Genomic DNA, 18,311 nt, shown 5'->3' with positions numbered 1-18,311 from the left:
ACGCACACAAAATTTTATGAGAATCGGTCGAGCCGTTTCGGAGGAGTTTGGTTATTAACCCCGTGACACAAGAATTGTATATATAAGATAACAAGATAAGTTAAGTAAACGGTGACGCATTGCTACTCCGCTGGCGAAGTAGCAAATGCCAAAATGAAACATTTCCTCCGAAACTAGATAACCACCACCTTTGCCGATGGAGAGTTAACGCTTGCTTATCTGCCACCTGAAGCCAGTGTTCAGGCCGCTATCGCACTAGGGCCGAAAAATAATCGTATCCATCCATCGGATATAATACTTTACATGGATATCGTATATAATACAGTAAATGTTGAATGAAAAAAATGTTTTTTAAATAAAAAAAAATGTTTGACGTTGCACAAGCTGATAGACACATGTAAATAAATAAATAGAAAAAACCTGAGTCCCTTCCACGTTGAGCGTAATAAACGCGCCAACATTGAATATTTATAGAAGAACATAATGTTAAGAGAAAAATAAAAATAGCAATTTTTTTTTTTAACTTTTAATTCGATAGGTTCTATTTTTGCTAAACCAGAATTTATAAATATTGGTAAAATTAAACAGTTTAAAATACCTATATTTAGCGAGTGTTACCAATATGCTTTTACAATACATAAATGTATTATAATAGGTATTGGAGCAAACTTGTGTCTGAAGTCGAAACTCTGTCTGGGACTCGGACTGGGATCGACTAATACTATGTATCCACAAGAAGTCACAAGTTTGCGCGTTTCCGGTACCTTTGGCTTTTGCTATTGCTATTCCTCTCTTCTTAAAGAGAAAGCCAGCATCGGAATAGTGGGCGTTGAACATATCGAATAACGTTCAGTATCGCGGTAATTTCAAAGGGAAGGCAGAAATTGACTTTAAGAAGCTTGGTGTAGTCATCAAGACGACACGGTCATTCACTTGGGACCACCGCAACTCTATATAGCGTCGACGACACATGGATTACGGTCCATCGATATTCGTATCGTTCACGACTCGGCTTGATCCCTTGCATTGCGTAGAGATGTGAGGTCGGCCTGGCATATTTAGGCGGCTGTATCACCACTTAATTAGATCAGCCTCCTACCCGTTTGCACCTTGTTCTTAAAAAAAACAAAGTGTCATTTATAAAATGATTACATGAGAAAGTCAACATTTTTGGTAAACTGTATTACATATTTTCTGTTTACTATAACTGCTTTTTAAATTGACTTTTATTATATTTTATGGCAATAGTTATAACTTTATGTCAGTTTCATGTATCCGGCTAATAAATAAATAAAAAATAAAAAAATGTCAGTTTCATGTAAAATTAAATTGACATTGGCAATTCAACTTACTAACGGAAATTTGTAAATCATAGAGTATTGACAATTGACATTGAGAATACAGAAAGTGGAAAATTCAAATTTCTAAATAGCATTTGTTTCTAATTGAACTACACAAAAGAATACAAATAAAAATCTGAATTTTTAGACTAGTTACGTTTTAAAGCGGATAAAAAAATTAAGTGAGATTATAATTACCCATACATTAATAAAATGCGCATACTAACCTTAAACCTATTACGAAATAGTAACTTCGATCTTAATAAACTGCGATTTCTCTGTTCTACTGAAAAAGTTATACAGCCAAAGGGTGATATACAAAAAATTTCTGGTAAGTTAAATTGTACAGAAGAATATATAATGTGTAAAGGTAATCATTTAATTTATTACGATAAAGGGGAATTTTAGGTGACCTTCGCATGATAGAATTTCTTCCATCATGGAAAGCTGACGAGGACACAGACTTAAGAAAGCAGGTCGTACGCGATATGCGAGTGATTCCTGACTTTATTAACGAGACTGAAGAAATTTCTCTACTATCTGAGGTGGAACCACAGCTTAAACGGATGAGATATGAGTTTGATCATTGGGACAATGTATGTGTTATTTCTATAATTGTACAGAAACATAATGTTACACATTGGTCTGTCCCTATGTTTCACTAAGGTAATTTCGATTTTAGCTGTCATTGAAAGATAATATATGTTGTGTAATTTCTTTAAGGCAATAGAAGGCTATCGTGAAACAGAGCGTCAAGCATGGAATGAGCAGAACAGTGTGACACTGGCAAGAGTTCGGTCAGTTGCATTTGAGAATGGTGCAGAGCTTCTACCGCATACACATGTTTTAGACCTTGCTCCTGCAGGATATATTAAGCCTCATGTTGATGCTGTTCGGGTAGGCTGTGTTCTATTTTACCTTTTATTTCATCATGTCATAAAGGTATTTAAGAAAAGAAGGATTTTTGGACCCTGATAGACATCACTGTATATTTAAGTTAAAATTTACAATACCATATTTGAATCAACACCCATTGTCACAATGCTTACTTTGTGTAATGCAATTTATTTTAATAGCTATATGTTTATTTACAGTTTTGTGGTGACACTATAGCAGGTCTGTGCTTGTTATCTGGAGCTGTTATGAGGCTCATGCATGAGAACAGTCCCGATTATGTCTTAGATGTATTGCTACCAAGAAGATCACTTTATATTATGAGGTACACAAGAAATAATTATAAATTCATTCATTTTTCAGAACTGTATTTAGAATTTTATTAGCTACATTAAACAGGCTTATTTATCAGATAGGCTTTAACCTAATCCAAAATTGCCAACAATCAAACTGTCTAGTGTACTTGTTGTTGTTACTTCACTAATATTCCTTACCCATATTTTCTACTTTATAATACAGCACTGTTATAATTATATGTAATTTATACTCATAATAAGCATCATGATTACTTAAAGTTATGTTTAAGTATAAATCCCAATTATGAAAGACAAAATATAAACAAGATACATGTCAAAAAAAATTTATCTGTTTACTTAATTGGCATGTCTTACAGCGGCGTGGCGCGATACCAGTTTAATCACGCTGTTTTGTCAAATGAGAAAAGTGTATGGCGTGGAGGGAAACTGATCAAGAAGCGGCGAGTAGCAATTATTACCAGAGAACAACCAAAAAAACCAGCAGATATAATTTAAAAAATCTACTAATCCTTAGGGCTACTCGGAACTCTTTATATTACTTTATAAGGAAGAACTTAAAATTGCACAGTGATTTGCCAAATAAATTACTGTCCAATACATGTTCCGAACTATTGTATTTTATAAAGTTGGCCCTTTTTCTATCGACTCGGTTTATATAAAATTGTCTGTGATAACTCTGAACTAATTGTATAAAATAGATTATCCTACTAATTATATTATTTATTAAATTTTTACTGTTACCATTCATTTTTTTTTTTCAAAAACATATTTTTAACCTTGTCTTGTCCATTTTGCTTTCCTTGAACATTATTACTTATACAGCTATGATTTAATGTATTTATGCCTAGTTTAAGATAAAAGTGATATAATGTTAAGAATTATCTAGAAACATTTGGGGGCTTTTTATTTTCAAATACAGGCGTGAAATACAATTTTACCCTGTTATTAAGCATCAATAGGAAGACAATTCTCTTTTCTTTACAGCAACACAAATTATAGTAAGGTGTAGTCTAGGTACTATTAGATTTACTCCATGGGATAGTCTCGGAGATCATCCAAAGTCTCAAGTTCAAGATATTCAACATCTCCACTCACTCCAGTAGGTGCCACCCATTCTTCATCCTAAAACAATATTTTAATTATATTGAACTATTTACTGTCTTTGAATATCTTTGTAGAAAATTATTACTATTGTTCTTCGCGCGCGGCGAAGATGAATCGTCAATTGAATAAAGATTGTAGTTCAGATTTTTACCATTTTGCAGAGAAGTTAGTGGAACTGTACCATACAAATAACGGTTTAGCTAAACTACCATGTTGAGTATGTATGATGGCCGAGATGCTTTTGTTATAAAATAGATTTTTGATAATATTGGATAGAAAATTGATGAGATGCAATCAATAAATAAATACCTGTTGGGTTTCTTCCCGCCGATGAACACGGGCGTGTCGCTTCATGGCAGCGACCGATCCAAACCTGTAATTTAACAATATTATTTTCTTGGTTATGTATAGTAAGTAATAATAGTTTTAAAAATAAAACTTCATAAGAGTACCATGGATCTTTGAAATGTCTACTGAACTGCAATTTATATAGAAAAGAATATGCAATTTCAAGATATATACAAGATACATACATTCGATCGCAGTTAGCGCAAGGCACAATTCGTTCGCTACTTCCCGAATCTCCAGTATGCCCCGTTGTTTTAGAGTTTTGGCCTGTTGCCTCATCAGCTTGCCCACCTTGAGGTTTGTCGATACTCACGTCAGGCCCCGCGGTACCCGCATGGCATGATCGTATGTGAGACATTAAGTCACTCCTAAATATATAATTTAGCAACAAATTAATCACAAAATGTTAACCACTGTATAGCAGTGTAGTCTGCATTTAACTAAAAGAGGTTTTGCATTTAATATTTTTACAAAAACTGGTTGTTTAAAAATTGTTAAAAACCTCATAGCAAGTATTTTGAATTGTATGTTAAGGTTACCTAGTAGGAAACCGTAGTATACAGAGATCATATCCACAAAGAAACCGGTCAGCCTGTCTATGAGCCAGGCGGTGGGCTGGTAACTCATCAACTGGAACTGCACTTGAGCATACTTCACAAACACTGATACCGCTGGTATGCACTGCTCTTGCATGTGCACCTAACTCTGACTGGGATGAGAATGTTTCTTCGCATACCGGACAACAATTCACTAACTGTAAATTAATTATTTGTAGATTAGTATACAGAATAAACTGTTAACTAAAATAATGGTACCTTCTTGACAGATTTGTGTCACACCTCTACATACATAGGCATAACATTTACACAATAACTTTAAAGTCTGCCAAAGGAGGCTGAGCAAATCTTGGAGCTATATGTTATGTCCTAGGGAAGCCATTACCTCATCTAAATCAATTCCTAATTTTTTATTTAAAGTAGTATATTGGTAAAGAGACCAGTTGTTTGTTATATACTATTACAGTTTGTTATATAGATTAACCTAGTTTGAACTCATTTTACTTAATTTAAATAATTAACCTGATTGTTAGCCTGAACGCGATGCAATAAGGTGTGATCCTGTAAAGCTTCTAATGATGTGAATTGGGCCCCACATGTCCAACAAGAATGCCTTGCACTGGATCCATGACTATTCACATGAATTCTGTATTCACTAGCCACCTGAAAAATTATGCAACATTCAGACAGCGATTAATCAAATTATAAATAAAGGATCACTCATAAATAAATTAACCAGACCTCAAATGACATTGGACAAACTGTGCACTGGTAAACAGACTCCCCTGCTGCATTTTTAACTTTTTCTAGGTCATCAGTATCATAAGCTGCTGCCAATGAAAGTGCATCCCGATCAACCATGATAATATCATCTTCATTATACATTGCACCTGACTCTTTGTTTTGGCCCCCGACTACTATGAATACATCTATTTTCTGTAATAATAAAAGTGTTGTAAGCCAGCTTACAGTGAAATATACACTTATAACTTTAAACATATAAAACTGCAGCAATTTAATTAAATTACATTCAATATAATACCTGAGTAAGGTCCAGGAGTCGTTTTCGAAGAAGCCTAACTTTATCACTTAAAGACGGAGTACCTTTGGCTGAGAGGGCAGAACTAAACTGGTAGGCATCAACAGCTCTTCTAATACAGCTAGAACAGAGTCTACCTTCTGGAATTACCTAGAAATTTCAGTGTAAAAATGTAATGAGCATTGCTTAGCAACAATCTCTGCAATACAACTTCAATTATTAAAAAACTTTAGAATTTTTTTCGGGAATAAAGAAGCAAGAGGATAGAAAACTTTTTATATTTCACCTGGATATTATTGAAATAATATTATTGTACCTTATGGTTATTAATCTGCAAAAGCATACTTCTGAGCGGCACCTGTGGCAACTCAGAAGCATCATATTCTTCTGGTGTCATTAGTTCTCCGCTGCAGCCACATACCCCACACAAATCAGAATCCATTTCGAGCTTCAAAACAGCAGTACCGCTCATCTTTTTTCCAGTTAGTTCAGGAATCTGAATATATATTATTATATGTTATTTCACACTTATAATTCCTTACACTATAGTGATATACTGACTGATTTGCTTCATACATAAACGGTAAAGTGTAAACCTAACAATTGACAACTTCACAGCAGTGTTGCTAGATGGTCTCGGCGATATACTCCTAAAGTAATTTGATTTCCCCCCAGAAATCCCCTCCGACGCCCTTCATCATGTTTAACAGGGGGCAAACGTGATTTTAATTACAAATTGTATGAAATTAAAATCACATCATTCTTTGACAGCTCAAACGAATATACAATTAGTAAGGTTTAAGGTAATTACCATGTGTTCGTACTTCAATTTTGTTCCAAAATCAGGAACGTATAGCAAAAAAAAACTGTAGTTGGCGGGTTTTTCCTTAAAAAACCCACAAATATTTTTAATCCCTATTCTGCCCATAACTCGATTGAGAAAACCCTTAATCTAGTAGTTCAAGAGTTGAATATAATAATAAAGTAGGACACTCAACTAACATTTAAAGTTAAATTAAAGAGAATTATCACACTTTTATGTTCAGCCCCTAAACTAAAAAAAAAAACAAAAAACAAATTTATTTTATTATTAAAAAATTTAAGAAGAAAAACACAGGCGCGTTATGAGATATTTCAATTTATATTTTGAAATGTAATCAGCGTACAACATTGCTCCCAAATCACTTGACAATCGTAATCCCCCGATCCCTTTTTAAACGGAAAAGTTATTCTAGGTAAAAACATGAAGATACCTAATTGACGTCAAAAGTGTGTTAACTTTTTGATGTGAAACATCTATAGCCGCACGTAAAACCGATTTCTGGCGTGGCGACGCATGCCGCTATATGATATACAGTCTAAATGCAGTAGTAAATTTCACATTAAAAATATTTAATGAAAATAATGTTTATTCAACAAATAGTCATCGTTATCTGGTTATCGTCGTTGTCGTCGTCGGGTGACATCGCTGGGTGTCGTCGTATCGTTATAAAAATCGTAATATTTTATTTTATCATTATGACATATTTACCTTTACATACTTTTACTAAAAAACTCAAACAATATCTTGTTAAGCTGTCCTATACTGATACAGAAAACATTCTTATTGTACAAAAATAGTATAGATATAAATTTGTTAAGTAAAATTAATTATTTAAATAACGTTTAGATGTAAAAGGAAGAGACTGGCTGCCCACAACACAGGGAATCCTAGTGTGGGGACCAGTGCACTCTACTTTATGGAAACATTAATGTTTCTGTGTCTAATAAAGTTCTTTCTTTCTTTCTTCTTTCTTTCTTTCCCCTGGTTCCTATCACAGTCTGTTCTTTTCTGCATATTACTTTTACAAAATAATGTCGATGTTTCACATCTGCCGGGCATCCCGTTACGGCTCACATTTTTGATGTGAAACATCTATAGCCGCACGTAAAACCGATTTCTGGCGTGGCGACGCATGCCGTGGCGACGCATCGCCACGCTATATGATATACAGTCTAAATGCAGTAGTAAATTCCACATTAAAAATATTTAATGAAAATAATGTTTATTCAACAAATAGTCATCGTTATCTGGAAAAAAATGGTAATATTTTATTTTATCATTATGACATATTTAGTTTCTATCACAATCTGTTCTTTTCTGCATATTACTTTTACAAAATAATGTCGATGTTTCACATCTGCCAGACGTCCCGTGACAGCTCAAATTTTTTTTTACTCGGCTTCTTACACATACCTGTATGAACTCTAATTACTTTGTAGACATTTTTCTAGAATAGGAGCATAAGTTCTATATAAATAAATATATGAATTCACAATTGTACATTGATTGATTTATTTTCTAATATTACCCTTTCGCTTTTTTCTCGAAAGAGTAGGCTGAGACCACGAATACATACTAGGTACGTTCCTAAGACCTAATATACCCCTCTCGCTTCATCCAATTTCATGACATTCACCATGCATACTCGTCGGTTGTATGTACTTTTAACTTGTCCGTTTACTAATACGATCTGGATTTGGTCCAGGTATGTACGACAAGACCTACACAATCCGACTTCACCATCTACGGCTTACAAGTTCACATCTCATTCATCCGTTCTTCATGGCCAAACCCCCAAAGCATTTCCTTTCGTTTCATTGTAATTGTTTCTCTTCTAACCTATTATTGACTGTCACATATCGTATGTGTGTTAATGTTATATCACACATACTTCATTTCGACTAAATTTATTCTTCTTTTATTCTTTCTCAACACCACCCAAAAATCACCATAATTACTGGCCAGTCATGCCACGACTGTGGTTTCTGGGATACACGTAAAGCAATACAACGCTTAAGTTACTGTATTCCTAGCATTCACTTGTCTTTCTTTATCATTGTCATACCATGTTTATGGATTAGAATTGATAAACGCTCTCGTTTTGGAAGATATTCGTACTAAGTTCTATGGCGTTTTCACGAGTAGGTACTGAATTATAAACTGTCCATCCTATCAGAGCCCCGCATCATGGAAATACATATTAGGGATGCCAACCCTCAGCAAAGAGTTCACGACTATTCCAGCCCCTTGCCACGCATTTCTGGGCTCACCTTGACTCGGCATTCATAAAATAAATTTCATCGGTAATTTTATGGTTGGAATTATTTGTTTTTCAGTTAAATTATAGTTCAACAGCAAATCGCAAGAATGACAGAAACTTAGTGCTGTGCATTCTCTTTATATAACAATTATAAGTAATAATTGCAATAACCGAATAAAAAAATATTAACGTTGGAAATGTCTTTCTGAGTACTTTATAATAAATTATTTGTATTGTATTTTCTATAAACAGTATTCCTTAGTTTTTATTTATTTAATCCCACTCTTATAAAAAGCATAGCAAAGTAAAATAGAATATTATTAAATAAATTTTTATCGAATGTAATAAATTTTAAAAATTAATCTTGTCTTTATATAAAACTAGACGAGGTCATAGAATTGATTCGTAAGTTCGCGTGACTTCAGTAACCACGTGTGTCTTTTAAGATGGTTAAGTGGTTGTTGTTAGTGACATTAACTGTGATTGAGGCAAAATTGAATGGTATGCATTTTTTTTAAGAGTAAAGCACTAGATTTTGATGAATATTCCTACTTACCTATGTTGATTATGGCTAGTACCGAGGGTTCCATGTTTAAAGAGTTTCGATATGGGAAATGTCCCAATTGGAAAGCAGTTTTTAATTTTTAGAACCTTACGGTGTAATAATAAAATCCCAGAGGCTCTTTTATCTCTGCCTTTTAATAAATTTAAGAAATGTATTAAAGAAAAGCTGTGTAAAAAGGCTTACTATAAAGTTATTGATTATCTAGTTGATAAAAGGGCCTGGGACTAGTGCTGGGCAGGCTACCTCTAATTAATTTGATATATTTGTTTTAAATATTGTTTGATGATTTGCTTTTTTAAAAGAGTACCGAGAGTTTTTTACGCCGGCTTTTTCTCTCGGCCTACACCCTTTTTTTTTTTTTTTTATAGAACAGGGGGCAAACGGGCAGGAGGCTCACCTGATGTTAAGTGATACCGCCGCCCATGGACACCCTCAGCGAGTGCGTTGCCGGCCTTTTAAGAATTGGTACGCTCTTTTCTTGAAGGACCCTAAGTCGAATTGGTTCGGAAATACTTCAGTTGGCAGCTGGTTCCACAGAGTGGTGGTGCGCGGCAAAAACTGCCTGGAAAAACGCGCAGTTGTGGAACGGCGGACGTCGAGGTGATACGGGTGGAATTTCGTATTCTGCCTCGACGTCCGATGATGAAACTCAGCTGCAGGTATTAATCCGAACAACTCCTCTGAACACTCTCCATGGTAAATGCGGTAGAAGATGCAGAGAGACCCCACATCTCTACGCAACGCCAAAGGATCAAGCCGCTTGGAGAGATTTTGGTCGTCAACGATTCGAACCGCTCTTCGTTGAATACGGTCAAGTGGAAAAAACCCCTCTGTTTCTTTGCCGATGAGTAGGGATGCCTACAAGTTCGAATTGATTGACGTGGAATAAGTGATACCTAGATGATCTTATGTTCCAAAATAAACGTATTTTATTTTATTTTATTTTATATCTCTAACAATCGTACTGCCGTAGAAAAGACACTATGAGGCCACTGACGTTGGAATAGTAAAGAATGTTATTGTGCACAATATTTCGGTCAAATAACTATCACTATACACAGCAATAAAATTAAATGGGAACTTGATTATAAAAACATTCCATTTTACAGATTTAAATAAGATAAATAAATCAGTGGCGCTACAGCCTGCTTAGGTCTGAGATTTCTGAATCTGTTTCATGATCATTTTTAAATCTAATAGGCAAGTAGGTAATCAGCCTCCAGTGCCTGACACGCGCCGTCGACGGTTTCCTCACGATGTTTTCCTTCACCGTTCGAGCAAATGTTAAATGCGCACATAGAAAGAAACTCCATTGGTGCACAGCCGGGGATCGAACCTACGACCTCAGGTATGAGAGTCTCACGCTGAAGTCACTAGCCCATCATTGCTACAGATTTAACAGTATTTTAGATATTTTGAATATTTTTCTTGTTTTTTTTCATTTTAGATCACTATGACGTTTGTCCAGACCAGACATTCCTATCCAACAAGCCCAATTTACAAAAATGGATATCGGATAAAAACAATCCAGAGGAAATTAATTGTTCGAAGTCTACAGAAACACAAACTATAAAATTTTCTCACCTGAAAAGTGTAGACGATATAACTGGTAAGATTAAAAAATCTTAATATCTTATCTTAAAATCTTATTATGGAACAAAAATTCCTATTGACGCCTTGTCTGTACAAAAATGAACAAGAAGAACAGAAATGAACAAGATCGATGCTAACATGAGTATTAGAGATAAGACGAGTATTATTTCTAATAATTGCTAATTATGTGGAAATAAATACGTCTCATTTGGTTAGATTCTGGAATACATTATTTATTATTATTTTTCCTCTAGTTTCTATATACGAGTATACGTATTCCGCAATAAATATAAATATAAAACTGATATTTTATATCAAACAACGTTTCTGAACGAGAACGATCAAATTATAATATTAACATCTCTGTAATATTTTCATAAGTTATTCATTGCATTCAGACCTCTAGGGGACCTAATATATCGGGACTTCAGCTACTGGGCTATGGTATAGAGCTTAAGGTCATAGTGAGGACCGACTTTTCTCACCCAGGGCGCACTATTTATGAGAATCGCGGCACAATGCGCGAAGATTAAGAGAAAGAAGAAGATTAAGCTAGCGTAGATTATGCATGGTCGGAGGATTTTGTCAACTTGTGTCTAAGAAACATTGAATCCCTTTATTTAGGAGGAAATTTAGGCGAGACAGGATAATCGAGGCTTCTTGCAAACGGCGGCGGGATTTGCAAAATAATGCCGCCGTCGAGTGTGACGCCTATAAATACGAAACTTATAATTATTGACACGTAATGAACGTATTACATAGCCAAAACTATTTTTAGATGATTTATACTACGCGATGCCACCATTATTCCAGTTGGACGATTATCACGCGTGCCTGGTTCGAAATGGAACTTTTTGCCTAGGCTCCTTCCACTTATCAGCCCCTGATGACAACCAACTTTATAGACTTCTACGGGTACCCAATATTTTTCCTCATTTTCCTTTACAATTTAATCACCCATACAAAAAGACTATATAAATCAATTTAATTTTTAGTGGGTGTCTTCCAATGCGAGATATCGGTTCAATCATACACAGCTGCATCGAGGATTGTGTCTGAGCACAAGCTGCATCGTATCTAACACGCCAATGTCCCATAAACAGAAATTCCAGCAGTGCGTTAATAATATCACAAGGTATTTATTATATAGGGTACTCACGTTTTGATTATTACCATTGTTTTTTATTTCACGCCGACTTACGTTTATTTGTCATAGGTCTCAATATGGCTTAGAAGCTTCCTTGCTACGCCTGGATTACTGCAAGGACGCGCAGACACCATCGAGCGTACCGCTTGATGTCGTCGATCACATTTTCTTAGCACTCTGCATCACGCTGCTTGCCGCAAATGTGCTCGGAACACTGTACGACATTTTTAGGGATAAGACATACAAAGGTATTTTGTTTATACTTTTAAGCCCTCACATATGTGTGTGTGCTGCAATCTGTGTGTAAATTATAACTCAATATGTTTTAAGGCAACCAGCTTCTATTAGCGTGGTCTCTTATTAGCAACTACAGGAACTTCACTCATATTTACCCTAACGAAGACACCATCGTGTCCCGGTTCAACTCAATACATGGTATAAAGTAAGACATCCTTTTAAAAGGTTTAAGATATTCTAGAAAGAAATAAATGTCAAACTTTGTGACACAATATGTAATACTACTATCAGAGTCATCGGGAGTAAATTATACGTAAAAGTTAATTGCTAGTGTTACGTGGAGAATTACACTAAATATTTACGTAGTTTTTAGATTTAGATCAACTGGCTGAATATCTTTCAGGCCGCTACTTAAACGGTTCTGTTTTGTTAAGAAGCTAAGTTGTTGATTGAACAAATTATCCAGCTACATGGCATATACATACATACTATTAGCTGTTGGAGTCGTAATACGCGTTAACTCGTTAGCGGGGTTTAAGTAATTAAAGGATAGTCCTATTTAAATTTCTTTTGATGCGTTTAAACATCTATTAAGATAGTTTTTATATTTTTAGATTAAAACATTTCAATGTCTTTCAGATCGTTTTTCCTCATAATAATAATGTTGGCTCATTCCATAATAGCGACACATATGGCTTACATTTACAACCCTAAATCACTAGAAACGGTGAGTCATTTTAACTTTTAATATGGAGCTTGGCTCCATGTTGTATTACCGATGTTGCTTGGATATTTATTTTTATTTAAAGAGTGACGGCTGAAGTGTTAGCTTAAAAAAAATTAGTTCAGTGAAATTGTTATGTTAATTGTTTATTTTTAACGCCTCCTGCCTGTAATTGTTTAAAAATATTGTCGGAAAGCGCGGTCACCTTTCCGCTTTTCCCGTAGCACCATCATATAATATAGACTTAGATCTCACTTGTCAACATTTTAAAGGCCATGTCTTGTAAACATTTTAAAGAATCTACTTGAATGACAATTTATACATAAATAAGTATTACGAACAACTTGTATTTTTTGCAATAGATGAGGCAGAATCCAGCAATAATGATTCTCATGAATGGCAGTCAGGGCGTGCAACCATACATCGTGCTGTCCAGTTTTATCTTCGTTCATAATTACCTACTTCTGGATGAGCGATACAAGAAACAGTCTCCTGTATTCATATTCTGTACTATGCTCTTACGACGTATTACAAGGTCTGCTGTATACAAATTTGCAACGAAAGTTTCATTATCCCTCACGCTACATTAGATTCGCCAGTAAATGTTATTATATTATTTTTTCCAACTTTTATATCGGGTTCTAGTTCTAGTATGCCCTCAAATCTATCTTATCACATATCATATCTTTAAAAGTAATTCTTAATACTTGCATTCCAGAATATTACCACTTTACATGTTCATAGTGGGTTTTACGGCAACATGGAGTCGTTTTATAGCCGACAGCACGATGTGGATTCCAATTATGGAAAAAGAAGCTACGGTCTGCCGGATGAAGTGGTGGTCGCACGCGCTGTTCATAAATAACCTTTACCGCCCTGACGATCGCTGTCTTATACAAACGTGGTATGTAAAGTGTAAACTCATAATTATCCTATTATTATCATACAAAAATGTTTTAATATTTTTTTGGTATAAATTATTTTATGTACCTTATATGTATTACAATTTAAATTGTCGTATGTCGTAATTTAACAGGGTTTGCTTTATATTTAAGTAAAAATCGGGTTTCAGGTTTATTGCAGTAGACATGCAGCTGTATGCACTATCAATCGTGCTGGCAATTGCACTGACCCGTTGGACGAAAGTCGTGATCAAAATTATACCATTATTGTTTTTGCTCTCTATACTTTGTACTTTCGTCGCTTCCTACACTTTCAATTTAAAGGCTGTCTTGTATTTGTCAAATCCTGAGTAAGTCCTTACATTTTCTATAGATCTTAATCTTAAATCTAACCAAACAATATACAATAAATAATAATAATTTACATTCCCGAAATTACCCCAATGCTGGATGATGGCAAACCATCTTTGTTGGACCTTCTGTTGACCTCTTATATCCCCGAAGAATTATGCGACTTTATCTCCAGCTTTCTGGCCGATCGGAGTATCAATGATAAGTTGCAACAGTCATTGCATTCATATACTCTATACATTGAGACTACACATCAATTGAGAGTGATCATGGGAACTGTTTGGCTAGATACATAATAAATATTTTAGTTTTTTCGTCTATTTTCATCTACTTTCGTTTATTTTCATATGTTTTCGTGTATTTGCGTTTATTTTGAGCTCTTTTCGTCGTTCGTAATACAATATATAAACCGCGGAGTTTTTTCGTCCATGCAGTATAGTTTTTTAATTTAGTAGAAAGTAAGATGATTTTTCTCCCCCTTTTTTATTGAACTATGTCATTTGTATGCGACGTTTTAATGGCTCCTTTTTTTTCAAAATCAAAAGAAATGTTCTGCTGTAACCAAAAAGATAGCTTTTAAAGCATTTTCTAAAAACTATCACGAACTATTGTGTGTACGGGAACTCTAATTTTTTGTGCTCTGCTGCTATATCTCTGCTAACTTCATAGACAGGCCAACAATGCTCACTTCGTTTTTCACTCGTGAGGCAAAATTAAAATAATTATGTATTTACTTTAAAGACATTTGAAAAAACTACATTATGGCATGCCGTCTTTTAAATGGATGTATGCGGCACCGTTTGGTAGCATTCCTGCCACTCTACTGGGAGTATCGACAGCCTATCTGTACTACGAAATGCGCAATAATAAAATCGACTTACAAAAGTATAAGGTAATCATTATGTGATTGACCTACCATAAAAAAAACTTTATTGAATGTGCTTATTATTGATGTGCCTTAAGAAAGTCAATATCTGAAACTTAAGACGGGGTTAGAGCAAGGGTGCTCAGCAAGATTGTTATATTACTATTTGGAACTTTCTGGATATATTACCTATACTCTACCTTCTAGTCTTGACATTTGTTTACAGAAATTCTAAAAATAATCTTTTAATTTACACTTAATATTATTATTAAGCAGACAACTATAAATAAAGTTGACACATACAATATCTTTTATTACAGTGGTTCAAAATAATATATCGAGTGTCAGTGCCAGGATTTGTTGGATGGGTCTACGCTGGCTATTTTATGCCTGATGAGCCCAGTCGTTTACTATCTGCATTATACACGGCATTCGAAAGACCTATCACATGTATTATCTTTTGTATAGTACTCTTGGGTTTTATCTACCGCATTGATAGTAAGTATTTATTTGCTTAAAACCATTTATATTGCAACTTTATAATGGTAGCCAGACCAAGAGTAAAGCTGTGGCTAAAACGATGGTTTTTATTTCAGAAGCGGTACTGTTGAATCTAAACTTGTTAATATGATCGTCGATTGTTAATATAATATCGATTAAAAATTATCGTATATGCCTTACGTGTTCGTTTGTGAGGTTTAAAATTTATTGTGCGCAGAAAATCTAAAGTCATGTGATACCTAATATGTGATTTTAACTCACAAGTCACTTCTACGCCTATTATTTGAGAACTGGTAGTAAATGTAAAATTAGAAGAATTAAATGTATATTTCTTTTTTTGACGTTCATAAGTGTACATTACGTTACATACACGAATAAATGATTTTTGAATTTGAAATTGAATTTTGAAACTTCGATAGGTTAAAACAAACACTTAAAAATCCTTAAATATTTGCAATTAACAAAATTTACAATTACAAAACCTCTGTTAATACTGTATTTTTTAAGATTTTTTATTGTTCTTTTTAAAATAATAATATAGTTTTTTATTTATTATTAATAAAAGCGTTGTTTAAAAAAGTTTCATGGCTATAGAAAATATTTTTAAACAGTAAAATCACGAATTTCAGATATATACTGGCGCGCCATGTCTTGGAGTGGTTGGCAGTTGTTAGGACGCATGTCACTTTGCACTCTTATGGTACACTGGACTTTCAACCTCTTGCAGATTGCGTTACAAACTAATGTCAAAGAGGTATCTGTTTTGGAAAATGTAAGTAATGATTATATGTTTGCAGGGTTTACAAATAATATGTGTATGTAATATTTTTATTTCTCATTTTTATTTTATATATATTAAATCCTTTGTTATATTAACTATATATAAGCTTATTCCTGATTTCTTTAACTTTTTCAGACAGGTCACTGGCTCGTGACAGTTTTAATGACGTATTTGACATCTATACTGCTTCATTTGCTGGTCGAGATGCCAGTACAAAAATATCTACGAGCTGCTCTAGGCATATAGAGATACATATTCAAGAAAGTTTAAAAATATAAAAAGAAGAAGATGAAAGATACAAAGTTCAAGAACTTCAACATTGGGTTACGTTACTGTAACTTTTGGAGGGCGATGTATATTTTATAAGACATTTAAAAAGCTGTCTTCTTTACTAATAGGAAATATGCGTATTTTTAATTAGCCATTCACATGCTTATCAACGCCAACCTTTTGCATTTGCCTATTGTTGTTATTAGGTAGTTATTGAACAAATGAATTATTAAGAAGTATGTATGTATAAAATTGTATGCAGATTCCCTAATGTCTATCTATCATATAAAAACATTCTAAACTGTTCTGTACTATAAAACAATTAATGATTATTTATTAATGATGAAGTGTTATTGTATAAATATTTACTTGTAACTATTGATATTATTACCATGGCATATATAACAGATTGTTTGTATTATAAACTTCCATTCTGGGTGCTTAGGCAAGATGCCTTAAAAGTAGTGTATGAAGAAAGTCAAAAACCAAATTATATGACAGTTTGTCTCATCCGGTAGCCTAGGCCCTATGCTCAAAAGGTGTAAAGATGATACAATAATCGACGCCATTCCATTCCTCATTGCTACGAAAAGACAAACATTGATGCTCACGCTTTACCGTTTGTTATTTGCATGATTTTTATAACGTAATACTGTACAAAGCTTTATACAATCCAAATCTCTTATATATATAAATATAACCCTTTTTTTCAGTCCGAAGAATTCTAACACAAGTTGAATATTATATTTTTCTAACAAATTATCAAACAATGGTATCTATTTGACTGATTTCAATAACTGTAACCATAGAGTTTTAATATAAAAGCCTATCTTTCCTTATTTGCATGTTTTAAGGAGACGATTTTTCAAAGAGGCTTTCTTCTCTTGATGGTTTCTACGTAAAATCCACACATTTATAAAAAAATAACCGATGAGCTCACTAATCCTGCAGCCGGATCTCGTACTATTATAGGTGGTTTGTTATATAAGATGGACGGCCTTAAGGGAGGTGCAATCAAATATATTTTCTAATGCATTCCGCCACACACATGACAGGTACCAAAAGGCTCTCCGCGTACTTCTTGCCACTTCCCGAAATGTGATATGGGTGGCGAGCTTCGTCTCCGTCGAAAATATATTCGGACTAGGTTCAATGGCGTTACCACGAGTAGTTAGGGCAAGATAAACTATACATCCTATTAGAGCCCCACCTGACGGGAATACATACAAAGTTACATACGAGGGATTCTGGTACGTTCTCGACTAGGTTCGCCCCAAGCCATGCACGGCATGACCACACCATAAATTTACATTTATACAATAAATTATAGCTGGAAATATTTGTTTGGAAGTTAAATACTAGTACAATAGCTTATGGCAGCAGTTACAAAAACTGAATGCTTCTTTATATAATATTAATTGTAAGTATTTTTTTCAATAACCACATTTATCGCATCCGGTAATAATGATTGTTAATGTTGGCAGTGTATTTTTAATACTTTCTTATAAATTTGTCAATACAAATTATCTTCTGTAATATTTTATTCCCAATGTTAAAAACGCCTAAAGATCCTTGTTGTAAAATAAAATATTCAAATTATTATTATCGAGTAGGCATTTAATTATAATTTTTTTACGTTAATATTGTCTTTATATAAAACTGGACGAGGTCAAAGAATTGATTCGTAAGTTCG

The 18,311-nt window shown here is 34.1% G+C and overlaps 2 protein-coding genes across 5 annotated transcripts; one reads left to right on the top strand and one right to left on the bottom strand.

Annotated features, from left to right (window-relative positions):
- The first annotated feature begins 1,379 nt into the window (after positions 1–1,379).
- Positions 1,380–3,250, top strand: LOC110997079 (alpha-ketoglutarate-dependent dioxygenase alkB homolog 7, mitochondrial). 2 transcript variants are annotated; one of them, XM_022265054.2, is made up of 5 exons: positions 1,380–1,671; positions 1,749–1,936; positions 2,064–2,237; positions 2,435–2,559; positions 2,908–3,250. In XM_022265054.2, the coding sequence occupies exons 1-5, from the start codon at positions 1,554–1,556 to the stop codon at positions 3,044–3,046; spliced, it is 744 nt and encodes a 247-aa protein (XP_022120746.1). In that variant the 5' UTR covers positions 1,380–1,553; the 3' UTR covers positions 3,047–3,250. The 2 variants fall into 2 exon arrangements, with proteins under 2 accessions (XP_022120746.1, XP_022120747.1); XM_022265055.2 differs by having other exon boundaries at positions 1,549–1,671; positions 1,738–1,936.
- A 179-nt stretch (positions 3,251–3,429) lies between these two features.
- Positions 3,430–6,216, bottom strand: LOC110997078 (zinc finger protein 786). 3 transcript variants are annotated; one of them, XM_045634583.1, is made up of 9 exons: positions 6,201–6,216; positions 5,916–6,095; positions 5,603–5,749; positions 5,302–5,496; positions 5,083–5,223; positions 4,543–4,757; positions 4,189–4,371; positions 3,965–4,028; positions 3,430–3,673 (listed from the first exon to the last, which is right to left on the bottom strand). In XM_045634583.1, exons 2-9 carry the CDS (start codon positions 6,069–6,071, stop codon positions 3,578–3,580), a joined length of 1,197 nt encoding a protein of 398 aa, XP_045490539.1. In that variant the 5' UTR covers positions 6,072–6,095; positions 6,201–6,216; the 3' UTR covers positions 3,430–3,577. The 3 variants fall into 3 exon arrangements, with proteins under 3 accessions (XP_045490539.1, XP_022120744.1, XP_022120745.1); XM_022265052.2 differs by lacking the exon at positions 6,201–6,216 and adding an exon at positions 6,161–6,198; XM_022265053.2 differs by lacking the exon at positions 6,201–6,216 and adding an exon at positions 6,176–6,192.
- Positions 6,217–18,311: the final 12,095 nt, after the last annotated feature.

The sequence above is a fragment of the Pieris rapae genome, chromosome 3, assembly GCF_905147795.1.
Source record: "Pieris rapae chromosome 3, ilPieRapa1.1, whole genome shotgun sequence".
Lineage (NCBI taxonomy): Eukaryota > Metazoa > Arthropoda > Insecta > Lepidoptera > Pieridae > Pieris > Pieris rapae.
Note: the sequence above shows the minus strand (reverse complement) of the source record. Positions and strands in the feature narration are given on the sequence as shown.